Here is a 22,409-nt window from a genome sequence, read left to right as displayed (position 1 = left end):
CAGGGTAAGGGGGCGACTTACAGGTTTCCCCATTCACTACACGGGAGAGAAAACAGAGAGTGTGTTACTTCAGGAGAACACACAGCACGTGTCGCACAACTACTAGCTCCGCCAGGCCACCCTTCTCAGCTGACAGGGTCCTTCTCGAAGGGACGGGCCCCTCGGACCCCCGGATCCTGTGACCAGTAGGGCTCCGTGGCTCAGCTCCATCGCCCAAGACTCTGCAGACGCTGTCCTGGCCTCCCACCCAGGACCCCCCCGTCTCCCAGGTCCAGCCACACCGCGCACTGTGATGGGGCCAGCCCCAGGGCTCTCAGCTCAACGCCGCAGCCGTGAGCCACACAGGGCGTGGGCCCCAGGCGGAAGGGCAGCTCGAAGGGTCCCCACTGGGGCTTGGCCCTGACCTCTGGATGCTGGGACCCCCACCAGGAACATCAACGGCAGCCTCACCGGCCTTCTCCCCAGTATCCCCGCTAACTGCGCCCTAGGCTGGCCCAGCCCCCTCCCACTCACGGGCTGTGTGGGCTGCGGCTAACAGACAGCGGGGGGCCCCTCAGCTGCGGTCGGGGCAGCGTGACACTCACGGCTTCAGGTTGAAGAGGTCCTTGATCCCGGACACAGTGGCGTCCTTGTTCCGATGCTTCTCAGCAACCAGCTTCTCCTTCGTCCAGGTCATCTGCACCCTGTCGGGTGTGGATGGGGCTTGGGCCCTGGCGGCCATGGCTGAGTGCGAGGCCGTGTTCCTGTCATGGATCAGCTGAGCCTAGCGGGGGCAGGGAAGCGCAGCCTCACTCACCAGCCCGCACAATCGCGGGCACACGCAGCTCCCGAGAGCAAGGTGCTGGCCCGGGGCTGCGACGCCCTCCAGGACGGGAGCCAACCCCTGTGGAGAGAGAAGCCAGCCGGCCCCAAGGACCCAAGACGGACACAGCGACATGGCCCCTGAGCCCAGGCCCATGAGGGCAGGACCTTGACCACGGCAGAGGCGGGAGGGGGATGGAAAGGGGAAGGGCCAGGCGTGGAGGCGAAACGCACCGGAGACCTCAGAGCCCGCTCACCTCCCGCTCCCGCTCCGTCTTGGACAGCTGCATCTGCTTCAGCATCTGCGACCGCTGCTCCATCATCAGTGTCCGCTCGTAAGTGAAGGCCGAGATGTCGCTCTCCACCTGCGGGCCCGGAGCATGAGGCTGACCCCCGCCCCCGACCACAGGCCGTGGCCCCTGTGGGCGCAGAGCCTGGCTCCGGCGGGCCCACCCCGGGACGTCACGACTGAACACCTCGCCCTTCCCGGGGCCACGGTCTCGGACGCGTGAGAGGCCCTTGAGGAGTGAGGACCACCCGGCTCTGGACACAGGCCACCCGCCCGCACAGGACCGACGGGAGCCTCTCGCTGGCCACGGCGCTCGGATCCTGACTAGCGGCCGGTCCCACGGTCACGTTCAGTGCAGCTGAGTCTTCCCGCGGCGAACTCACAGCCCAGCCACCCACAGGGAAGGCTTCAGCCAAAGCTACACTGAGGGCCTCGCTGCAAGCCACCCAGCCCTCCTTGAAGCCAAGCCCACAGGGACAGAGAGAGCCTGAGACGCAGCCGTCCGGGAGCTCAGGACGGACGCCGGGGACGACTCGACGGGGGCTGTGGGGATCGGAGGCCCTGCCCAGCGCCCACCGGCCCTCACCATCTCCACCACCTCCACCTCGGCGCTGATCCGCAGGTGGTACAGGAAGGTCTGCAGGTCCTTCTTCATCTGGATGCTGTTGTCGTCCACCTGGGCCACCGTGAAGATGCGCATCTGACACCTCCTCCACACCTGGGGGGCGGGGCCGTCACTGCTGCGTGCTGCCACCCGGATCCCAGCCTGGGCGACCCCACCCCCCAGTGACCCCACCCCCATGACGCCATCCCCATGACGCCACCCTCGGGCAACCCCACCCCCACAAGCCCAGCCTCCGGTGACCCCCACCCTCCATGAGCCCTGCCCCCACGTAAACCCTGCTCCTCCCGACCCTGCGGGCCTCCCTGTGTGGCCTCCCCCTGCGCCCCTCCGCCCGCATGCCACCCCCTGCCCCCTACCTTGTGCTGCCGCAGCAGGAAGGGCAGCAGCATGAGCAGGCCCCCGTCATGGACGATCCACCAGACGTCGATGTGCCCGCCGCTTAAGCGCTGCTGGTTGTGAGGGAACAGGTCCACGTTCTTGGCCACCAGCAGGGCCTGCTGTGCAGCCGTGGTGTCACGCACGGTGTCTGCAGGGAGGGGCGGTCATGGGTCACGGGGCCACAGGACCCAGCCGCCTGGGGCCACTGGGAGCAGCCGGGTGGGGGTGGGCTGGGGTCCAAGTGCAGCCCCTCGGGGGCAGGGCCCTCAAGCCCACCACCCTGCAGCTGGGGCGGCCGGCCTGGAACCGCCCCCGGCCCCCCACTCCCCGGGAACCATGAGCCCCTCTCCGAGCGGGGCGGGGGCCGCGAACCCACCAACGAAGTTCCTCCAGGAGCAGGGGTTGTCCTCCCGCTTCCAGGCCCCAGGCCAGCCCACCAGCACCGTGTTGTGCTTCATGGCCCCCAGGCCGGCCGACTGGATGAGGTGCGACGTGCCATCCCGCAGGCTGGACGACACCACCAGCTGGCAGAAGCCCTTGGTCTTCTCGGCGCTCATCAGGGCCCGGATATTCTGCGACACGGGCAGGCGAGCGGCGGTCAGCGGGGGGCTGGAGGCACCCCGTCACCCCCAGCCCGGGCGCCGGGCAGCTTCCACACAGACGTCACAGCCTCACACACAGAGGCTGGAGGCTGAGCGGATGGAGCCCAGGCCAGGGCTCGGTGTGCTCGGCGCTGCCTGTGTGCCGTGAGCACATGTGCGTGCACGTGCCCACGGGAGCGCGGGGGCAAAGGTCATCACTGGGACCGTGGGCCCACCCACCCCCGCGCGCGGACACCCTGCCCCCGCTCCTGCTTCCTGGGGGCCAGGCCAGGACGCGTGGGGCCCAATGGCTCCTCCTGGAAGCCTGCGAAGCCGGCGGTTCAGGAGGGACAGGCCGGCCTCCTGGACCGCACGCCAGCCCCCGACGGCAGCTCGATGCCCAAGGAGGCCATACACTCACGGACCACGGGAGGCCTTCTGTCCAAACTCAGGGGCCTGGCGTGGGCCCCGCCCGAGTAGGAGCACAGCCCCGCGAAGAAGGCCTGGACGCTGGGCCTCTGGCCTCAGAACCGAGACAGCCAACCTCACTTATCCTGAGCCCCTGCTGTGGGCACCTGTGACGGACACCCAGGGAACTCTCACCAACACGTCTCCCCTCGGCAGCACGGCCCCCTCGACAGCCCAGACGTAAGCGACCACCTGCAAGGGTCCCAGCAGCTGGGACGTGGCCCAGGGCCGCCTCAGTGCAGCTGCACCGCCGCTCAGAACCCCTGGACATACGCTCCCGGAGACCAGTCTGGGGGCTTGGCCTCCCTGCTCGAGGGGCTCAAAGGCCACACATTCCAGCTCTGAGACCAATGGCTTTCCCGATCACGGGCAGGAATGCGGACCTGTGCTGGGGCTTCGAGGAGCCCCCGTGGGGTTCCGAGCAGCAGCGCTCCAGGGCTTCAGACAGCAGCCCCACGCTGAGCCTGAGGGTCCACGGTGAGCTCTTCTGCCCCAGGAGACCAGCCTCACCCATGCTCCCCCACACCCGGACGGCCCTCCACTCACTGGATCATCTGATGTAGGTCGCTCCATCTCCCCAGAACCAGCAGGGCCCCCCACCCAGCAAGGCCGCTGCTTCCACGAACGGGCTGACACATAACGTGTCCAGGCAGGCCCACGAGCACTGCCCAGGCTTCCGCCTGCAAAGCCGCGTGGGTGCATCCAGCAGGCGCATCCAGCACAGCAAACCTGGAGCACTCGACCATGGCCTGCCCGCGGTCCTCACCCTCTGAGTCCCCCGTGAGCGCTTCCACCAGCCCCTCCCCTGGGGAATCCACACGGGTCTGAGCTCCACCCCTGCCAGACGCCTGGGATGACCCCCAGCAGCGCCAGGATCCAGCCACCGGCTTGGGATGGGACAGGGCCCTCCAGGTAGAGATGGCTGAGCACCCGAGTGGGGTGGCCCGCCTCTTCATAAACCATCACAGAGACGAGAACTGCAACTCTGCCCGGCCTCAGGGGCGTCGGGAACCACCCCCACGCCAAGGACAGCGGATTCCACAGAACAGAACTCAGAGCTCATCCAGAAAAGGAGCCCTGTGCGGCCTTTGTTAAAACACCACAAGCATCTGGCCAACTGGGAGAACAATGGTTAAAAGCAAAATGAGTACGCGGAGCAGTACTTCCCCCAAGTCGTTTGTTTAGAAACAGCAGCCAAGGAAGGGCCGGAGAAGCACGTGGGTGATGCCCCAGGTCTGGAAGGGGGGCCGTGAATCTAGCTGTGCTGGCGTCGTTTCAGGCGGCGCTGAGCTCTGACCCCCACCCCTTCAGTGCTGGGCCAGACGCCCACCTCCCCACCCGTCCCCAGAGACACTGGGGGGCCAAAGGGGCCACGGTCACAGAGAAGACGCTCTCCGGCACGCGGCCCCGCGCGAGTGCAGCTGGAGGCCACCCGGCACTCTGAGCACAAAGCCGGCCCCCACCCTGGCGTGGGGATCGGGTCTGGAGCGTCTTCACACCAGACGCAGGGGCTCCAGAAGACAGCGCCAACACTTGGAGCTGATCTGCCGGAGAGGATGACACACGGCATCCGCACCAGGATCGTGACCGTGACCTGGGGTCAAACCCACACCACGCTCCGGTGTCCGCACCCACGGTCACAGACGACCCCAGGGTGCACACCCATGGCCCACGGCCACGACCCCGGTGTCCACACCCACGGCCCACGGCCCCGACCCCGGTGTCCACGCCCATGGCCACGACCCAGGATCACAGCCACAAACCCAGTGTCCGCATCCACAGTTAGACGACCCCAGGGTGCACACCCAGGATCACGTCCACAAACCCAGTGTCCACACCCACAGTCACAGACAACCCCGGGGTGCACACTCACAGCCCACAGCCATGACCCAGGGTCACAGCCACAAACCCAGTGTCTAACCCAAAGTCACAGACGACAGGTGCAAACCCACGGCCCACGGCCACGACCCTGGTGTCTGCGCCCACGGCCCACGGCCATGACCCAGGCTCACGGCCATGACCTCGGTGTCATGCCCAAGGTCACGGCCATGACCGTGGCGTCTACATCCACAGCTCACATCAACAGCTGCCGTGTCAAACCCCTGGGTCACGATGACCCCAGAGAGGACAGCTGGAGCCCCTGCACACAAGGAAGAGGCCTCGACATGTCCCCAACAGCCTGCGTCAGAGGCACTGGCCCCTGGACGGGTCCCTGGGGCTGCTTGTCCCACTGCTGAGGAAGGGGGTGGACGCCTCAAGATACATGGGCTGCGACCCTCCAAGAGGCTGGGCCGCCCCCAGGCACTCTGGAGGACCTCCAAGAGCAGCCTGGTTTATAAACACAGGGACGGCAGGGCTAAGCCAGACCCACAGACAGCCCACATGTGGGGACAGCAGACGAGGGCACCCATGGCGGCCCACACCCTGCAGCCGGGCTGTGCCCATCTGAGTCAAAGTCGGAGGACGGAATGCTGGACGGCCCCAGTGGCCCTCTCTGAACAGGCCCTGAAGCGGAACAGAGGGAACTCGAGCCGGTCCTGCCCACTCAGAGTCCTGCCCTGGGGGCAGCGTTCAGCCCTGCCCTCGGCCCTGCCCAGCCCATCAGAGCCCTGGCCTGGCCCCGCCCAAGGCCTCAGGGTGTGTACTCTAAGTCTTCCCTCCCTGCCAGTTCAAACTCAGAAACCACACCTGCTTGGAAACAAGAACAGAACAACCCAAGGGATGGTGGCAGGCGCGCGTGGAAACACTGGTGGGGCCGCCCACTCCCCCCATGCCAGGCAGCCCACCTCCTCGGCCTGCTGAGCCTCCACATGCTTGTCCAGGAAGGTACCCTCCAGCACGGAGCCCACGATGGTCAGGCCCTTGCCAGCCTTGAGCTGTGAGGTGAAGGAGAGCAGGCGGGGGTGCTTCACGCGCTGCTCGGTGTCCAGGTTCAGCAGGACCAGCACCTGGGGCCTGGGGGGCGGGGGGGCGTTACCGCGGCATCGCAGCACCAACCAGGGAGAGCCCAGGTTCCAGGGGGCTGCCCCTCCCAGGAGTGGGGAGGCGGGCAGGCCCCCTCTATCCACAGTGGGGCCCCATCTAGCTCTGCTCACCCCCTGCACCCAACGCCCTGACCAGAGATCAGACCCGAGCTGGGCGGCCGGCTGAGTGGTCCTGGCTCCCGGTCTCACCGCCCCTAAAGGGAGGGGGTACCCCTTCCCTCCGTGAGACCAGACCTCAGGATGGGGAACATGGTCAGGTGAGTGGTCCTGGCGCTCAGGGACCACCGCCCCTAACGGGGGGGGGGCATCCCTTCCCTCCGTGAGGCCTGACCTCAGGATGGGGAACACGGTCAGGTGAGTGGTCCCAGCTCCCGGTCTCACCGCCCCTAACGGGGGACACCCCTTCCCTCCGTGAGGCCAGACCTCCGGATGGGGAACATGGTCAGGTGAGTGGTCCCGGCTCCCGGTCTCACCGCCCCTAATGGGGGGGCACCCTTCCCTCCGTGAGGCCTGACGTCAGGACGGGGCGGGGCCTGACGTCAGGACGGGGCGGGGCCTGACGTCAGGACGGGGCGGGGCCTGACGTCAGGACGGGGCGGGGCCTGACGTCAGGACGGGGCGGGGCCTGACGTCAGGACGGGGCGGGGCCTGACGTCAGGACGGGGCGGGGCCCGCTCACCTCCAGTTCTTGGTGTGCAGCGGGCCGTGCTCCACGTGCAGCAGGGCGTAGCGGGCGGCGTTCAGCGACAGCCCGCGGATGCCGTCACCCCACTCCTTCTCGGCCCTGCGGGGGAGGCGCACAGGGATGAGGCCCGGCCCCCAGCACACCCGGGTGGACCGCAGTCAGCCAGCCCGGGGCCGTGGGGGTCTCTCGGTGCTTCTGTGACAAACAGGGGGGCTTCCTGGGCTGGGCAGGAATGGGGCAGCAGGACGAGGGGGACGACCTGTGCAGAATGGGGTTGGGGGGGCGGCAGCACTGGTGCCAGCGTTGGACGGCACGGGGCTGCCAACAGGGCGGGCGGGGCAGGGGGCTACGGGAGCGGTTGAGGCCCCCAGACCCTCCCTCCAAGCTTGGAAGAGCTGGACGGGGCCTTCAGGCTGCACCCCCAGAGCCCTCTCATTGCCTCAAGCCCGAGACGCCCCCAGGTCCCACCTCCCCAAGGCCTCTGCTCCCGGACGGGGCCAGGGTGTCCAGGGAAAATGCCCCCGTGATGGACCTGGGGCTCTGAGATGCAAGTGACCCGCCCATCACTCAGGATCTCACGGGGAACCCTTTAGAAACATTATAATCCACCACACGTCAGGGTTGTTATTAGATGGATCTCACAGCTCACAGACACACTGCTAAAACAGCCTGGTTTCTACACTGGGACACAGACAAACCCAACGACAGATCCTAACAGACCCAGAGCTGACTTGAAGGACGCATGGCCCCGCTCACCCGCGGTACTCGATGTATTTGTAGATGCAGCCGGCGATGAGCATGGCGCACAGTGCGTAGTACCAGGAGCAAACGAACATCAGCGCGAAGCACAGGCTCATGCCCAGGAAGGACAGCGTCCTAGGGGCAGCAGTGGGGCTACACTCGCCACCCAGACCCCAGCCAGCGCCGGAGCAGCCGCCCTGCAGGCCTGCCCCACCCCAGCAGAAGGACCCGAGCCTTGGTGCCGGCCGAGGCACGTCCACCCGGGCCGTCCCGAGGGCTGAAGCGGCCTCGGGGCTGGGGAACGGCCGGTCCAGGAATGGTGGGGGGCCCCGGGGCTGGGAGACCCCCGGTCCAGGAAGGGCGGGGGGGCCCCGGGGCTGGGGAACGGCCGGTCCAGGAAGGGCGGGGGGCCCCAGGGCTGGGAGACCCCCGGTCCAGGAAGTGCGGGGGGGCCCCGGGGCTGGGGAACGGCTGGTCCAGGAAGGGCGGGGGTGCCCAGGGCTGGGAGACCCCCGGTCCAGGAAGGGCGGGGGGGCCCCGGGGCTGGGGAACGGCTGGTCCAGGAAGGGCGGGGGTGCCCAGGGCTGGGAGACCCCCGGTCCAGGAAGGGCGGGGGGGCCCCGGGGCTGGGGAACGGCTGGTCCAGGAAGGGCGGGGGTGCCCAGGGCTGGGAGACCCCCGGTCCAGGAAGGATGGCTGGGGCCCTGGCAGGGCTGCCCCCAACACGCCCCTGGGATGGCAGGAGCAGCTCCGCATGCTCACCAGTGGTAGTACTTGAAGCGTGGGCGCCAGCTGGGCGTGCGGAGCAGGGTCTGCAGAGCGCAGGCCAGGTTCACGAACATGTAGCACATGAGGAAAAACCTGGGGCACGAGCGGCAGCATGAGGGCCGAGTCCCGGGGGTCCTCCCAACTGTGGCCACCACCCCCGTGAGGGCCGGGCCGGATCCCGGGGGTCCTCCCAGCTGTGGCCACCACCCCCGTGAGGGCCGGGCCGGATCCCGGGGGTCCTCCCAGCTGTGGCCACCACCCCCGTGAGGGCCGGGCCGGATCCCGGGGGTCCTCCCAGCTGTGGCCACCACCCCTGTGAGGGCCGGGCCGGATCCCGGGGGTCCTCCCAGCTGTGGCCACCACCCCCGTGAGGGCCGGGCTGGATCCCGGGGGTCCTCCCAGTTGCAGCCACCACTCCCGTGAGGGCCGGGCTGGGTCCCGGGGGTCCTCCCAGTTGCAGCCACCACTCCCGTGAGGGCCGGGCTGGGTCCCGGGGGGTCCTCCCAGCCTCGTCTGCACCCCCTGCTCCGTGAACAGGAGCCCCCCGCAGCCACTCACATGGACAGGATGGGGGCAACGCTGTCCAGGGAGGCGATGAGAATGCCGGTCTCGCAGATGAGTGCCGTGAGCAGCAGGGCCCACGTGGGCTCCCCATTGGCCTTCCCGTGGCCGAACACCTGCCCGGAGAAGGGGATGGGCGCCGGAAGAACACTCACATGTGGGCAAGAGGTCGAGACGCTTGTGTTCAGCTCAAAGGAGGCCTCGGGACTGCAACACTAGAATGGACCCCACCCAGCCACAGCCAGGAGGAGAGGCCAGAGCGCGGAGCCCGGGGCTCCCGTCGAGTGCCGGCTGGGCACACAGCCTGGGAGGGCCCCGTGGGGACCGTGGCTCCCGGGAGGAAGCTTTGCCCCCTGCCTCCTTCCCGCACATGGTCTGGGACGGGAAACCCAAAGTCCGAGGCAGACGCAGAGCGAGACAAGAGCACAGGCTCAGGGCGGGGCGGCCAGGCTGGAGGCGGGGACCTGCACCCCCCCAGCCTTTGATCACAACGCTCACGCTCGGAGGCAGACCCCGGGCTCTCAGAGGCAGGCTTCCCGGGGGTCTCACACACGTGATGGGGGGGCACTCACCTGCAGGAAGGGGACGATGGAGTCCCGGGCGATGGCCTGCAGCAGCCGCGGGGCCCCGGTCAGGCTCTGCAGGCCGGCCCCGCAGGTGGAGAAGAAGGAGCCGATGACGATGACCCAGGGAGATGGCCAGGCCAGCATACCAATGACGAGGTTCCCCTGCAGGGCCTCCCCAAACCTGGGGGCGGGGGGCGCAAGCTTCCAGAGGGCGGCTGAGAACAGAGACTGACTCCCACCCACCGAGAGGGAGCGACAGCCCCCCCGGAGCCCCTGCACCCAGCTCTCCTGGGGCCCAGGGTCGTGGTGCGGGCTCCAGGCTCCAGTACAGGAGGGATGCACGGGCCCGACCCCAGCACACCGACCGCTGGGACACCCTGACACGCGAGGGTGGATACCCTGCCCTCCCCAGTCTCAATACTAGTCATCAAAGAAACCAGCGCTGGCCCAGGAGCTCCTGGAAGCCGTGAACGAAACGTACTTATCTCGCAAGATTACACCTTCGATGCAGGCCCCAAAAAGCACGATGCAGGACAGGTCTGCAGCCGGGGTCAAGGACGCAGCGGGCAGAACACATTGGCCACAGGGCGGCTCACACCAGCCCCCCGCCTGCCCACCCCTGCTCGGGTCGCGGCCCCCCTGGACGGGATACCTTGGGTCAGTCGGGACGGGCCTGGCCCTTGGCGTGACCACTGCTGGGACCAAGTGGGAACCGTCGCCGGCTGGGAAGGGGTGAACTCGGGGAGAAACGGCCCCACCAGCACGGCGACGCCAGGGACCCCCGCTGGACAAAAGCGTGGTGTGAGCACACACGTAGCTGCATGTGATCACGCGTCATGGAGCTAAGTGCTCACTACATGCGGTTGGTTCTCAGGCAAAGCCAGACTCTTCAACCAACCCAGGCTGGAGTCCAGGAGTCAGGGCGAGGCTAGCCCGGCCCCTCTGACAGCAGGTGTGTGGTCAGGGCCACCCGAGGCCACCTAGACGAGGGGGTGGGGGGCACCTGGAGGAGGCCCCAAGGGCCCAGCCACAAGCAGAGGACGGTACAGCCGCCCACCCTCCCACACTGGGCCCCCACACTGGGCTCAGAGGATACAAATGAAAGACGTGGTCACGATGGCCAGGATGGTCCCGGTGGGGATGGACTTCTGTGCATCCCTGAGGTCCCCGGACCGGTTTGAGCCCGCCATGATGCCTGTGGAAGCAGAGGGTGGTGATGGTCCCCGGGGAAACCTGGGAGACGGTGCCCGCCCAGCCCCTTCGGGCAGAGTCTGAGCACAGTGGGAGGCAGGGGGGCTCCCTCACAACACACAGGAGAGACCCCAGGCTGCACAGGGCCGCTGTCATCACGCTGGGCCTCACAGACCGGGCTGGACCTCACCACATGCCATGGGACTGCAGGGCACGTGGGTGGGCACCCTGAGGTCCCCCACAGTGTCCGCAGGATCAGCCGCCCAGCCATGAACCAAGTCACAGCAGAGAGCAGAGCATGGCTCAGCCCAGGCTCAGCCCCGGGCGCCAACGCCAGAGCCAGCCTCTGTGAGCATCCAGCTCAGACCTCGTCCCCTGAACGCCGTTAATCCCCGCAGCCAGGAGTGAGAAAGTCCTGGGAGGCCGCTGCCAAACGCTGACTCACCCCCGGGCCAGGCCTGGGTCAGCACGTGGCCCAGCCTCAGCCCCTCACCCCCCGCGGGGAGCAGCCTCCACCTCCACCCCCATCGCTCTGTCCAGCACATACACTCTGAGTAAGTCCATCTGAGCTCAGAGCACGTCCTCATGGAGATACATGTGATCTGAGTGCCTGTGATCTGTCCCAGGTGTGGCCTGAGCAGAGCCCGTGGGTGTGGTGCCACGGGGCGTGGAAACACCCACACCCACAGGGGAGGCTCCAATGCCCTCATCACCGACAGGCGGGGAGACAGGAATACAGGAGAAAGACCCCAAGGAGCTGGACCCCACCCCAACTACCGCCTAAGTGAGACATGACCCACTTCCACGGGGAGGCTAGAGACATGTCTGTCCTCCCCCGGCTCTGAGCCACGGGCAGGAGGGGAGCGGCCCCCGGCAGGCCGGCCTCCCCAGTGTGTGTGGACAGGCTCTAGGGAGCCTGGAGCAGCAGGGACCGAAATGCAACCACGGGCTGCTCGGTCGGCTGGGGGGCCAGGGGACCACGGCCAGGCTGAGGGCTTCCTAAGAGTAGGTGTGCATGCATGTATGCACACGTGAGCCTGTGGACGTGTGTGTGTGTGTGTGTGTGTGTGTACGCAGGCACATGGGCGTGGGGGCTAGCCTGCAACCCAGTCCCTCCAGAAAGGTCAGCAGACTCTCTCATATGCACAAGGACAGCAGCCTCCGACAGCCGTTGCGTCCACTGCTGACGCCACGGTCACAGGGCTTCTCTGAATAGCCTGGCCTCTCAGGAGAGCGTGGACGAACCTGCCTGACGCCACACAGCTTCCCAGGCCCCCCACTCAGTAGGGGGGTGTGTACTGGACCCCTGGGACCCGGGCCTTACCGGTCACGGACGGGAAGTAGATGCCGACCAGCATGGTGAAGTAGGTCATGATGTCGGTTAGCACGTAGGGCAGCCCGCGGGCTCGGGCCTCCTCTGGCACGGCCACTGAGGGCACCCCCTTCTTCTCCACGAACGCCCCCTTGTCTGCATACATGCTCCACAGGTTGTCTGCGGGGGCAAGGGCGGCTCACGAGACCCCAGTACCCGCCCAGGGCTCAGCTCCCCAGCGCTGACCCCGCCTGGACAGGGAATGTGGACTCGGAGCAACTGAGCCCAGGGAAAATTATGTCTCCTGACGGCCGAAGCAAAGGCTTCAGTGCTGGAGTCTGAAGACACCAGACATTGTGGACGACAGCTGTGCACCGACATTAACCCGACTGCTGACGCCGCCCTGACGGCCGCCCGGCACCTCCTCATCAACCCCAGACTGCTGCTCCGCAAGCCCAAAGCTGGGAGTGCGATGCCAGGCCTGACCTGCCCCCTCCACGGCGTACCAGGCATCTAAGCTTGGGGAACACTAACCCGGGGGGCCCAGAGGGTCAGCAACCGGGGACGTAGTCACAAGGCCACCAGCAGGACAGAAGGACAGGGTCCCAAGGAGCGGGAGTGGAGGCCCAGCCAGCAGAGACCTACTGGACACTCACCCAGGGAAGGGATGCTCACCCAGGGGACGGACACTCACCTGGGGGGGACTTTCACCCAGAAAGGGACACTCGCCAGGAGGGGATACTCACCAGGAGGGGACACTTGCCAGGGGGGGACACTCACCAGAGAGGGACACTCACCCACGGGAGGGGACACTCACCAGGAGGGGACACTCGCCAGGGGGGGACACTCACCCGGGTGGGGACACTCACCAGGGGGGCACACTCGCCAGCGGGGGACACTCACCCAGGTGGGGACACTCACCGGGGGGACACTCGCCAGCGGGGGACACTCACCCAGGTGGGGACACTCACCAGGGAGGGACACTCACCCACGGGAGGGGACACTCACCAGGAGGGGACATTCGCCAGGGGGGGACACCCACCCCGGTGGGGACACTCACCAGGGAGGGACACTTACCCACAGGAGGGAACACTCACCCACGGGAGGGGACACTCAGCAGGAGGGGACACTCACCAGTGGGGGACACTCACCAGCGGGTGACACTCACCCGAGTGGGGACACTTACCAGGGAGGGACACTCACCCATGGGGGGGGACACTCACCCAGGAGGACACCGCTGGCCACGCCCGGGATGCCTTGGATCTCGGTGACGTTGTTGTGGAGAAAGTACTGGTCACAGGAAGTGCTGTCCGCGGAGCCGTTGCAGAAGATGCTCCAGAGCGCGGTGGTCACTGAGCTGTTGTTGGCGGTGTGGACTTTGGCACAGACGTCGAAGCCACGTCGGGACAGCGTGCGGTTCCCCAGCAGACAGACCCTGGCAGGGGCGGGCAGTGAAAAGCCTCTGCCCACTGTCCCCCTCTGTAACCAAGTGTGGCTCAGGGGTCTCTGGGGAGGAGCTGCGTCCACGAGCGGGACACCACAGTCTGTCTCGTGACCCTCTGCTCTGGGGCGTCTGACGTGGCGCAAACAGCTCGCCCGTGGGTGCACAGCGGCGCACAGGAGCCGGGGGTGGGGACTCAGGGCCAGCGCCTCCCGGACCAGGCGCCCCCTGGACCAGCCCCGTGTGGGCGGCACAGGGGCTCACTCGCTCCATGACCAGGGCCGCTGCCTTCAATCCCGAAGGGGACAAGGAAGGAGCCTGCTCAGGGGCTTCGGTGAGGACAGGCCTCGGCCGGGAGCAGCGCGGTGCCGCCAGACGGGTCCCAGGCCTGCCAGCCCGTCCTCCACCCGGCCAGAGCGCCGACGGCTGTGGACACGGCCCGGTCCCCAGCCCGGCCGACACGCTCAGTGGGTACAGCCCCAGGACCTGGCGGAGGACTCACGGGATGTCGGGCGGGTCGAAGGCGGTCTTGATGACGCCGGCGTAGATGGCGAGGATGGAGAGCACCACGCAGGCCAGGAACACCAGGGCCAGCTTGTTCACGTACTTGACACCCACGAAGACCACCGTGGCCATGAGGGCCAGCGTGCAGGTCCCGTACACGCGCATGTTGTGCAGCAGGGCTGCCGCCTCACCCCCCGCACCCTCGGGGTGCACGATGGCTGCGCCGGGCGAGATGTAGGTCTGCAGGGCACAGGGCACAGGACCAGGTCAGGAAGGCCACCCGCCCTGCCAAGGGGACCTCCGGGAGCAGGGAGGGGCTGGGGCGCCAGTGCCTCCCAGAGGGCCTTCTCAGGGGCTCTGCACTGGGTGTCGCCCCCACCCCATGAGCCCCCACACCCGCAGATGCCGCTGGGACAGACCCTCGGGTCACCAAACGGGCATCAGATGGCCACCAATGTGCTGGACAAAGGAACCCGGCCCGAAACAAAGCACTTACCAAAAAAATCTCAATGGTCCCCAAAATGTACATGGCCCCTGCAAACGTGGTGCCCAGGTAGAAGCAGAGGCCCACGGCGCCCCCGAACTCCGGCCCCAGAGACCGTGATATCATGTAGTAAGAGCCGCCCGCTGCAAGACAGGCCGAACGGGACACGGCAGGTTACACACGCGCCACCGGCCGAGAATACCGGCCTCCCAGGGCAGGCGGGCTCATCCCGGAACGGGGCGCGCGGAGGCGGGCCAGGGACCCGCCTGGTATCCACCGGCACCTCCTCCCAGCGGGCGGCCGACTTCGGACGCTGCGCTGAGGAGGTGCAGCTCCAAGCAGGGGGTCAGGGCCCAGGGCCGAGACCACGACGGCCGACACCTGCGTTCTCTTAACTTCGCCCGAGAACGTTTAGGAAACTGAGTCATCGGCTCCACGTCTCACCTCAGGGCGTGGGGGCGCCCAGCTTACCGGCCCGTCCCTGGTCCTCCTGCTGGCGGGCTGAGACCCCACTCGGACACCGACCAGGGACCGTGCGTGGCAAGGGGCACCTGGAGGACACCTGAAGGCGCACCCCCTCCTGAAGAGCGGCAGGCCCCTCGGGGGGCTGCCCATAAGGCCTTCCTGGGACCCCCGGCCACCTCCCCCAGCCCCACGGCACTCTGGTGTAGTTTAGTCCTGGCAACGACTCGCCTTGGGAAGAGAACCACAATCTGTGGGAAGCCAGAATCCAGGGCCAAAGAGACGCCACAGCCTGTGAGGCACCAGCCCCACCCACGGGTGGCAGCGGGAACACGATGGGAAACGCCACAGAGGTGTCTCGGAGGAGAAACCCAGTCTCACAGGGACCCTGGGTGTGCGGGCTCCAGGGGATGAACCACAGGTACACACCCCACCTGGCCTCACAGAAGCCCCGACGCGCCCGGGGGTGGGGACGCGGTGGGTGGGGGGCTCCCTGTTCAACCGCAGGGTCTCTGCCCACAGGGCCCCTGGAGGGCGAGCTCCCTGCCGTCTACCCCTCAGGACACAGGCTCCCTCCCACCCCGGGACCACTCTCTGCTGCCCCAAGGCCACCCGGTGGTGAGGGTGCTTCAGGCACTCGGTCACGTCCGACGCTTTGCAACCCCATAGACGGCAGGCCACCAGGCTCCTCTGTCCACGGGATTCTCCAGGCAAGAAGACTGGAGCGGGCTGCCATTCCCTCCTCCAGGGATCTTCCCACCCAGGGATCCAACCCGGGTCTCCTGCACTGCAGACGGATTCTTCACCACTGAGCCACTGAAGCCCGAGGCCACCCGGGGTGTAGGCAAAGGTCACAGGAAGTGGCCATGCAGCCCTGTCCACCACGGAGCCACGCAGCCCCGCCCCGCCACGCCCAGCTGCCCGCAGCTCCCCTACCTGGGACCACGCCATTGGTCGCAATCGCACTCATGGAGATGGCGGTCAGCATCGTCTGAGGATAAACAGGAGGCCTCTCAGAAGACGGAGGGTTTCCAACAGCCACCTCAGCATGCAGACGGCGCCAGGCCCGGGCAGGGCCGCCTACAGGCCAGCTCCCAGCTTCTGACCACAGAGGGGCTGGGCGGCCACGTGGCTGGAGCACTCGGGACCTTGGCTACTTGACCTCCAACCTCAAGCTCCTGGGATCACCCAGGGGTGCCCAGGCTCAAGGCCCTCCTGCACTGAAGGGCTGGTTTCTAGTGGGTGCCCACTCCCCGTGGGAGGCAAGAGGCCCCATCGAGATGCTTATCTCCTGGGGGGACGCAGGGGAACCCCATGGAGGCACACTTCCTGTGACGTGCCCGGGACCCTGTCTGCGCACCCCCGACCGTGGGGCGGAGGACCACGGGAGCCTGTCCAGGGCGGGCCGCCTCCAGCCCCACCACCTGCACAGGGACGTGGCCATGCCTGCGGCCGGCAGGCAACACTTCACAACCTGAAAACCAGACAGAAGAGCCCAGGGAGGCGTGAGGCCTCGGCGACCCACTGGATGGGTCCTGCCGGGCGCAACTCCGGTTCACAAGGCCCTGCTCCGTCTCCTGCTTTCGTCGGTTTTGGGGGAGATTCTTCCAAAGATGCTCCCGGGGACACTAAGTGCAGAACACCACGGCGCGACCCCACTGCCGCGGGGCGGCCGGGGGCCCTGCTCGTCTGCCCGCTGGGTCCTCTTGGGCTGGTGGCGCTTGCGGTCAGGGCGGCTGAATGGCCCTCCTCACCACAGGAAGGAAGGGAGGGGCAGGGCAGGGGCCAGGGGCCACTTGAGAGGGCCTGGTGCACCCGGGTCTGAATACGTCACCAGCAGGCATCCCCTCCTTCCAATGGGAGCCCCGGGGAATGCCCAGAAGCTCCCAGCAGGCAGGGGAGATGCTGCAAGTGCAGGCCGGCCGGCAGTGGTGACCGTCCAGGGACACTCACTCACCCTGCTTCTATGGAGACCCCGCCAGCCCCCAGCCCTGCCCACCCGTCAGCAGCCAAGGGCCGACCTGCCCACAGGCGAGGCTGGGGTCTCGACGGGTGGACCCTGACGGCCAGCCCCCTGCCCCACGCACAGGTGAAAGTGGGGGCACGCTAACAGGGCCCCAACGCCCCCCCCACTCACACAGGTGCAGCACATGGACACAATCAGGAAGGACTCCAGCACGCCGGCCGCCCCCACGATCCACGTGAGGCGCAGGAAGAGGATCACGCCTAGGATGTTCTGCAAGCAGGGCAGGTAGACGCCGATGAAGGTGCCCATGCCAGGGCTCTGCAAGAGAGCGGGCGCCGTCAGGGCCGGGCGGGAGCCGCATGCACACCCCGGGCCCCGGGACTGCAGGGAGGCCAGAGGACGGGAAGACACGGAGAGGCTGCCAGGGCCGGCTTCCCTCAGCCCAGGAGCCGCGTGCATGCCCCAGGCCCTGGGAAGACACGGAGAGGCTGCCAGGGCCGGGCCGGCTCCCCTCAGCCCAGGAGCCGCGTGCACGTCCCGGGCCCCAGGACCGCAAGCCCCAGGGAGGTAGAGGACGCCTAGGGCTCAGACAGAACTCGGAGCAGGGGCGGGGGCAGGCTCCACCCTCCTCTCCTAGGGGCGCTATGAGAAGGTGGGGAGATAGCCCAGCATGCCTGCACCCCGGTCCTCAGGAGACCCCGACTTGGAGGAAGAGAGGTTGGGGGAAGGACCAGGCACTAGCCACCAGGGCCTAAACCACGACAGGCACCTGCCGGGTCCTGACCACGAGGTGGAGGTCCAGCGAGGGGGGGACCTGCGAGGGGGCGGGGGGCACGTGCTGCCTGCAGGCCACCCCTTCCCAAGAGTCCCGCCCGCACGGGGCCCAGACACGGCTTGGTAGAGGGGTCGCCCCGCCAAGGGGTAACCGCAGGAGGGCGCGTGATGCAAACGCCTGGGACCCCGCACGGACCACAGCCCAGGAAGCCACCCAGAAAACAGAGCCGGGAGCCAGCCCGTCCTGCCGACGGCCAGCGAGACCCCAGCGTCAGGGCCGGGGGCCAGCCCGTCCTGCTGACGGCCGGCGAGACCCCAGCGTCAGGGCCGGGGGCCAGCCCGTCCTGCCGACGGCCGGCGAGACCTCAGCGTCGGGTGGCCCACTCGGGATCTGGGGTCACCTGGCCGAGAAGACAAGAGAATGTTTAACAGGGGGAGCAGCTTAAACTCAGGTGAGCAAGGGGGAAAAATCTGGAGGACCGGCTTGCAAAAACACTTCCCATGAAAGGGGTCAGGCTGCTTGAAACGGGGCATCCCGTGGAGGCTGGGGAGACACAGTCCAGCCCCAAGACACCCCCTCAAAGGAAGCCGGGGGGTGCTTCTGGGGAAGACTGGGTGGGCAACACAGGAACGCCTGCAGAGCAGATGACCCAGGAGTTGACTCTGGGGGGCACCGATGGCCGGGGAGGTGGGTCAGATGCCTGGCGGGCTCAGCTGGGACGGCCCCACAGCCTAGACCCCGAGTGTCGGCGTGTGACAATCAAAGTGGTTATGGGGGGAATATGGGGGGACTGGGGGGCTCACGGCCTGGCAGCAAACGAGAGGGTGATGCAAGGCCAGCCCCCAGCCCAGACAGGGCCAGCAGCTGAGGAGAGCCCCGTCCTGAAAGGCCACTCAGGGCCCCCAGCACTGCAAAAGAGGCCGCTTTGAAGGGTCAACCCGAGTGGTCCCCAGGCCCGGGACATGAGAGGTGCCTGGACCCTGGAGAAGACGTCTTCGGGGGATGGATGCCCCAGCTCAGTGCCCCTCAGTTGGAGGGACCCACGCTCAGTCTTCGGTGGGGTGGCTGGGGCATCTGGCAAACCCACCCACCCGGCCACACATCATGCAGAAGATCCCGGGCAACCTGCGGCACCTGCTCCCAGCCCCCGGGGGACGGAGGCCGGGGCCACCTGCCCGGGACACAAGTCCACGATCTCCCCTGTGCACACAGGGCCTCCGCGGGGACCCGCAGGCAGCTCGGCTCATCTTGGGAGAGAGTCCCAGAGACAATGCTCAGAAATAAGGCCCCTGGGAAGGTGGGAGCAAGATAGGGCCCACGACGACCCGGGGAGTGGGGGGCCCGGGGTGGGGGGCACTTTGGCCTGGGGGCCTGAGGGCTGGGGGTGGTGGTTGCAAGGTGGGGGCACCTTGGCCTGGGGTCCTGGGGGGTGGTCACAGGTAGGGGGTCACCTTGGCCTCGGAGCCAGGTGGGGGACCCGGGGGGCGGGGGCCCGGGGTTTGGGAGCACCTTGGGCTAGGGGCCAGGGCAGGGGGCAGTCCAAGGCTGGGGGACCCGGGGGGTGAGGGCCCGGGGTGGGGCTCACCTCGGCCTGGGGGCCTGGAGCCGGGGGTGGGGCTCACCTTGGCCTGGGGCCTGGGGCCCAGGGTGGGGCTCACCTTGGCCTGGGGGCCTGGGGCCCGGGGTGGGGCTCACCTTGGCCTGGCGCCGCCGGCTGTCCTCTGCTTCCTCATGCTCCACCACGCCCTGGCTGAGGTTGGTGTAGTTGGCCAGCTTGTTGAGCAGTGAGGACACCATGGGGTTACTGTCCATCTCCTCCTGTTTGGGGGCCAAGACATGGAGTCAGTTACCCATCCCCACCCCAGAGATATCGCCCAACTGACCAGATCAACCACCCGGGGGAGTGTCCCCGCTCCGTCTGCCCTGAGGCCAACATATCCAAAGTGGGCAGGGGGCTGTGGACACAGCCCAGGGGTCAGGGATTCGAGGTCAGAGCTCCGAAGTGGCCCGGGTCCAGCCCCTCCGAGGGGCTCCCTGAGGCCTCAGCCGGGACCCTCCGTTCACCGCGAGGCCGGGGGTGGGCCTCTCGTACGGCTCCTCCTGCCACCTGCTTAGAGGAGGAAGTGAGGTTCACCTCAAACAGCGCCATGTTCTTCCCTTCGTAGACGCTCTCTGTGTCCGCCTCCCCATGGCTGATGAATGGGCTGCTCTCCCTGGGGTGTCCGTCTCCTGCGGGGCGGGGCGCGGTCAGACGGGGCGAGGCTCAGGGACATGGGGCGGGGCTCGGGCAGACAGGGAGTGGCCGGGCCAGACGGGGCGGGGCTCGGTCAGACAGTGAGGGGCTGGGTTAGACGGGGTGGGGCTCAGTGAGATGTGGCAGGGGCGTGGCCAGATGGGGCGGGGCTTGGTCAGACGGGGAAGGGCTCAGTGAGACATGGCGGGGGCGTGGTCAGATGGGGCGGGGCTTGGTCAGACAGGGAGGGGCTCAGTGAGACAAGGCGGGGGCGTGGTCAGATGGGGCGGGGCTTGGTCAGACGGGGAGGGGCTCAGTGAGACATGGTGGGGGCGTGGTCAGATGGGGCGGGGCTCGGCCAGACGGGGAGGGGCTCAGCGAGACGGGGCGGGGCTCGGTCAGACAGGGAGGGGCTGGGTTAGACGGGGTGGGGCTCAGTGAGACGGGGCGGGGCTACGTCAGACGAGGAGGGGCTCGGTCAGACATGGCGAGGGTGAGGTCAGACGGGGCGGGGCACAGTCAGATGGGGCGGGGCCCGGTCAAACGAGGCGGGAGTCCCAGGGAGGGGTGGGGGTGGGGGCGGTGACTAGCGAACCGGCCCCTCTCGACCTGGCCCTCACGCCCTCGGTGATCCGTCCAGGCGAAGGCGCCAGGCAGAGACGAGGCTGAGGGCAGCGCTGGGTCCAAGAGCTTGGGGTCCGGCTCCAGCATCACAGGTCCCTCAGGACAAATAGCTCATGACCAGCGGCTCCCGCCAGCCTGGCCTTGAGCGTCAGCGGGGACCGGCCTTTGTAAGGAGGCTCTGCCCTGACAGCGCCTCCGACCCCCGGGCCTGGGGACCCTGCCCGCTGGGAGCCCCGCCCCGTGAGGGGCCCGGAGCCCACACGGAGCACCCGCAGGCAGGTGGGCCACCGCGGCCCTGCCGCCTCCGTAGTTCCTGTCGGGAAGGCCTGGGCCACCAACCCCAGCGCGAGTGTATGGAGACCTCTGGCACCAGCCGTCCACAGAGCAATAATGGGTCAGCCCAGACCCTCAGACACGGGCGTGACCCTGTGCTCCACTGCAACGTGAGCAGGAAAACCAGGTGGGCACCGCTCTAAGCACAGCCCTGGCTCAAGGTCAGCGCCGCTCTGGGAGCCGCCCAGGACACAGGTGAGCTAGGGGAGCGGCTGGGGCCTCCTGCACGTCAGCGCCACCCATGGGCCTTCTGCGACAGACCTGGCCCTACTGAAAGAACTGAGCGAGGACATGGGGAAAAGGCGCCCAAAGCAGGCTTCTCTCAGGCCCCAGGCCAGCCCCAAGCATGGCCATGGCAGAGAATCACCCACTCACCAGGCCCTGTTGGGGGTTGGGGGGTGACTCATGGGTGACCCCCAAGTCCCGAGAAAAAGCCCAGCCCAGACGCACAGGGCGAGCGTGTTCCATCCATCCATGTGCCCACGCCTCGCCACAAGACAAACAGTAGCTGCTGGGGCCCAGGGGTTGCCCCCTGCCGAGCCCCCCAAAATCCAGAGGCCCCACTCAGCTCCATGCCCCCCCTCCCAGGCCTCTCAGCCCCTTCCCAGAAGCTTCCCAGGGCTCAGCCCGTGAAAGCACTCAGCGGGCAGAGCCCTGGCCCCTGCTGGATGGACCCACACTGCCCGCTGCCCAGCCCCGGGGACCACCGTGGGGGCACAGGCCTACGGGGCCCAGAGATGGGGGTCAGTGCTTGCGGGGGGGAATTGCCAGCAGACGCTAGGAGCACAAGTGAGAGCTGGAGGCAGGGACAGGGCTGTCCACGGCTCCTCCAGCTGCCCACATGGCAGGGGTGGTGTCCAGACGAGCCGACCACCCAGCAAACCAAGGTCAGGTGAATGTGTGGGTCACAGGCTGACGACACCCAGGAGAGGGCGCGCCTGCTGGGGCTCCTGAGCCCCAACATGAGCTGAAAGCCAAGTGGGGACCACCCTCCTCAGGAGAGAAGCCACAGGGGACACAGGCCAGCTCCAGAAGGCTCCGGAAGGTTCCGGAAGGGGGGAGAAAGAAGACGGAGACGGGGCGTCAGGGTGCAGAGTACAGCCGGCACTTTCCACGAAAGATGTTGTTGGGCTGATGGCGAAGCCCAAGACCTGCACTCACTGCAGGTCCCGAGGCTGGTGACTGGACTGCAGGGCTCGCGAGAGGAAACGCAGATGGCACAACACCGGCCGCCTGCTCTCGGCAGACGGGACAGAGCATGAGGAGGGGCACTGGGGAGCACGAGGCAGGAGGGCCAGTGCCAGGGAACACGCTATCCTGCGCTCAAGTGTGTTCTCTGAAGCTGAGGTTCTGGCGTCAGGTCAAAACAAAGCCCACAACACACCTCTGTGGACCCCATTTCCTCCCCCAGGGTGTCTTCCCGACTTAAGGGTCGGACCTGCGTCTCTTACGTCTCCCGCACTGGCAGGCTCTCTGCCACTCGCGCCACCTGGGAAGCCCTTTAAGAAACACAGCTGCCTTCAACTGCCCTCACCTGGGCGAGAATCCGCGCCAGAGCGCCCCTCCCTGCTCGGCGGGCGTCTGGGCAGCACCAGCCCCTCCCTGTCTCCTTCCCGCTGGTCACTCAGCGTCCTTTC

General features: G+C 67.6%; 1 protein-coding gene across 5 annotated transcripts in view; it reads right to left on the bottom strand.

Annotated features, from left to right (window-relative positions):
* Window positions 1–22,409, bottom strand: part of SLC12A7 (solute carrier family 12 member 7) — a 65,320-nt gene that overhangs the window by 5,561 nt on the left and 37,350 nt on the right. For 3 of the 5 annotated variants that reach the window (XM_070774897.1, XM_070774901.1, XM_070774899.1), the window contains exons 2-23: window positions 19,717–19,811; window positions 19,278–19,400; window positions 16,979–17,125; window positions 15,778–15,832; window positions 14,392–14,522; window positions 13,894–14,135; window positions 13,174–13,385; window positions 11,963–12,130; window positions 10,544–10,642; window positions 9,929–9,986; window positions 9,454–9,628; window positions 8,879–8,997; window positions 8,315–8,413; window positions 7,568–7,687; window positions 6,806–6,910; window positions 5,929–6,097; window positions 2,470–2,665; window positions 2,072–2,241; window positions 1,677–1,808; window positions 1,059–1,166; window positions 585–763; window positions 22–36 (exon numbers count right to left, since the gene is read on the bottom strand). In XM_070774897.1, coding sequence (XP_070630998.1) covers window positions 22–36; window positions 585–763; window positions 1,059–1,166; window positions 1,677–1,808; window positions 2,072–2,241; window positions 2,470–2,665; window positions 5,929–6,097; window positions 6,806–6,910; window positions 7,568–7,687; window positions 8,315–8,413; window positions 8,879–8,997; window positions 9,454–9,628; window positions 9,929–9,986; window positions 10,544–10,642; window positions 11,963–12,130; window positions 13,174–13,385; window positions 13,894–14,135; window positions 14,392–14,522; window positions 15,778–15,832; window positions 16,979–17,125; window positions 19,278–19,400; window positions 19,717–19,811 — 2,917 coding nt within the window. The remainder of the gene's footprint in view (window positions 1–21; window positions 37–584; window positions 764–1,058; window positions 1,167–1,676; window positions 1,809–2,071; window positions 2,242–2,469; window positions 2,666–5,928; window positions 6,098–6,805; window positions 6,911–7,567; window positions 7,688–8,314; window positions 8,414–8,878; window positions 8,998–9,453; window positions 9,629–9,928; window positions 9,987–10,543; window positions 10,643–11,962; window positions 12,131–13,173; window positions 13,386–13,893; window positions 14,136–14,391; window positions 14,523–15,777; window positions 15,833–16,978; window positions 17,126–19,277; window positions 19,401–19,716; window positions 19,812–22,409) is intronic. The other 2 variants (XM_070774898.1, XM_070774900.1) reach the window with 1 other exon arrangement.

This window comes from Bos indicus, chromosome 20, assembly GCF_029378745.1.
Source record: "Bos indicus isolate NIAB-ARS_2022 breed Sahiwal x Tharparkar chromosome 20, NIAB-ARS_B.indTharparkar_mat_pri_1.0, whole genome shotgun sequence".
Classification (NCBI taxonomy): Eukaryota; Metazoa; Chordata; class Mammalia; order Artiodactyla; family Bovidae; genus Bos; species Bos indicus.
Note: the sequence above shows the minus strand (reverse complement) of the source record. Positions and strands in the feature narration are given on the sequence as shown.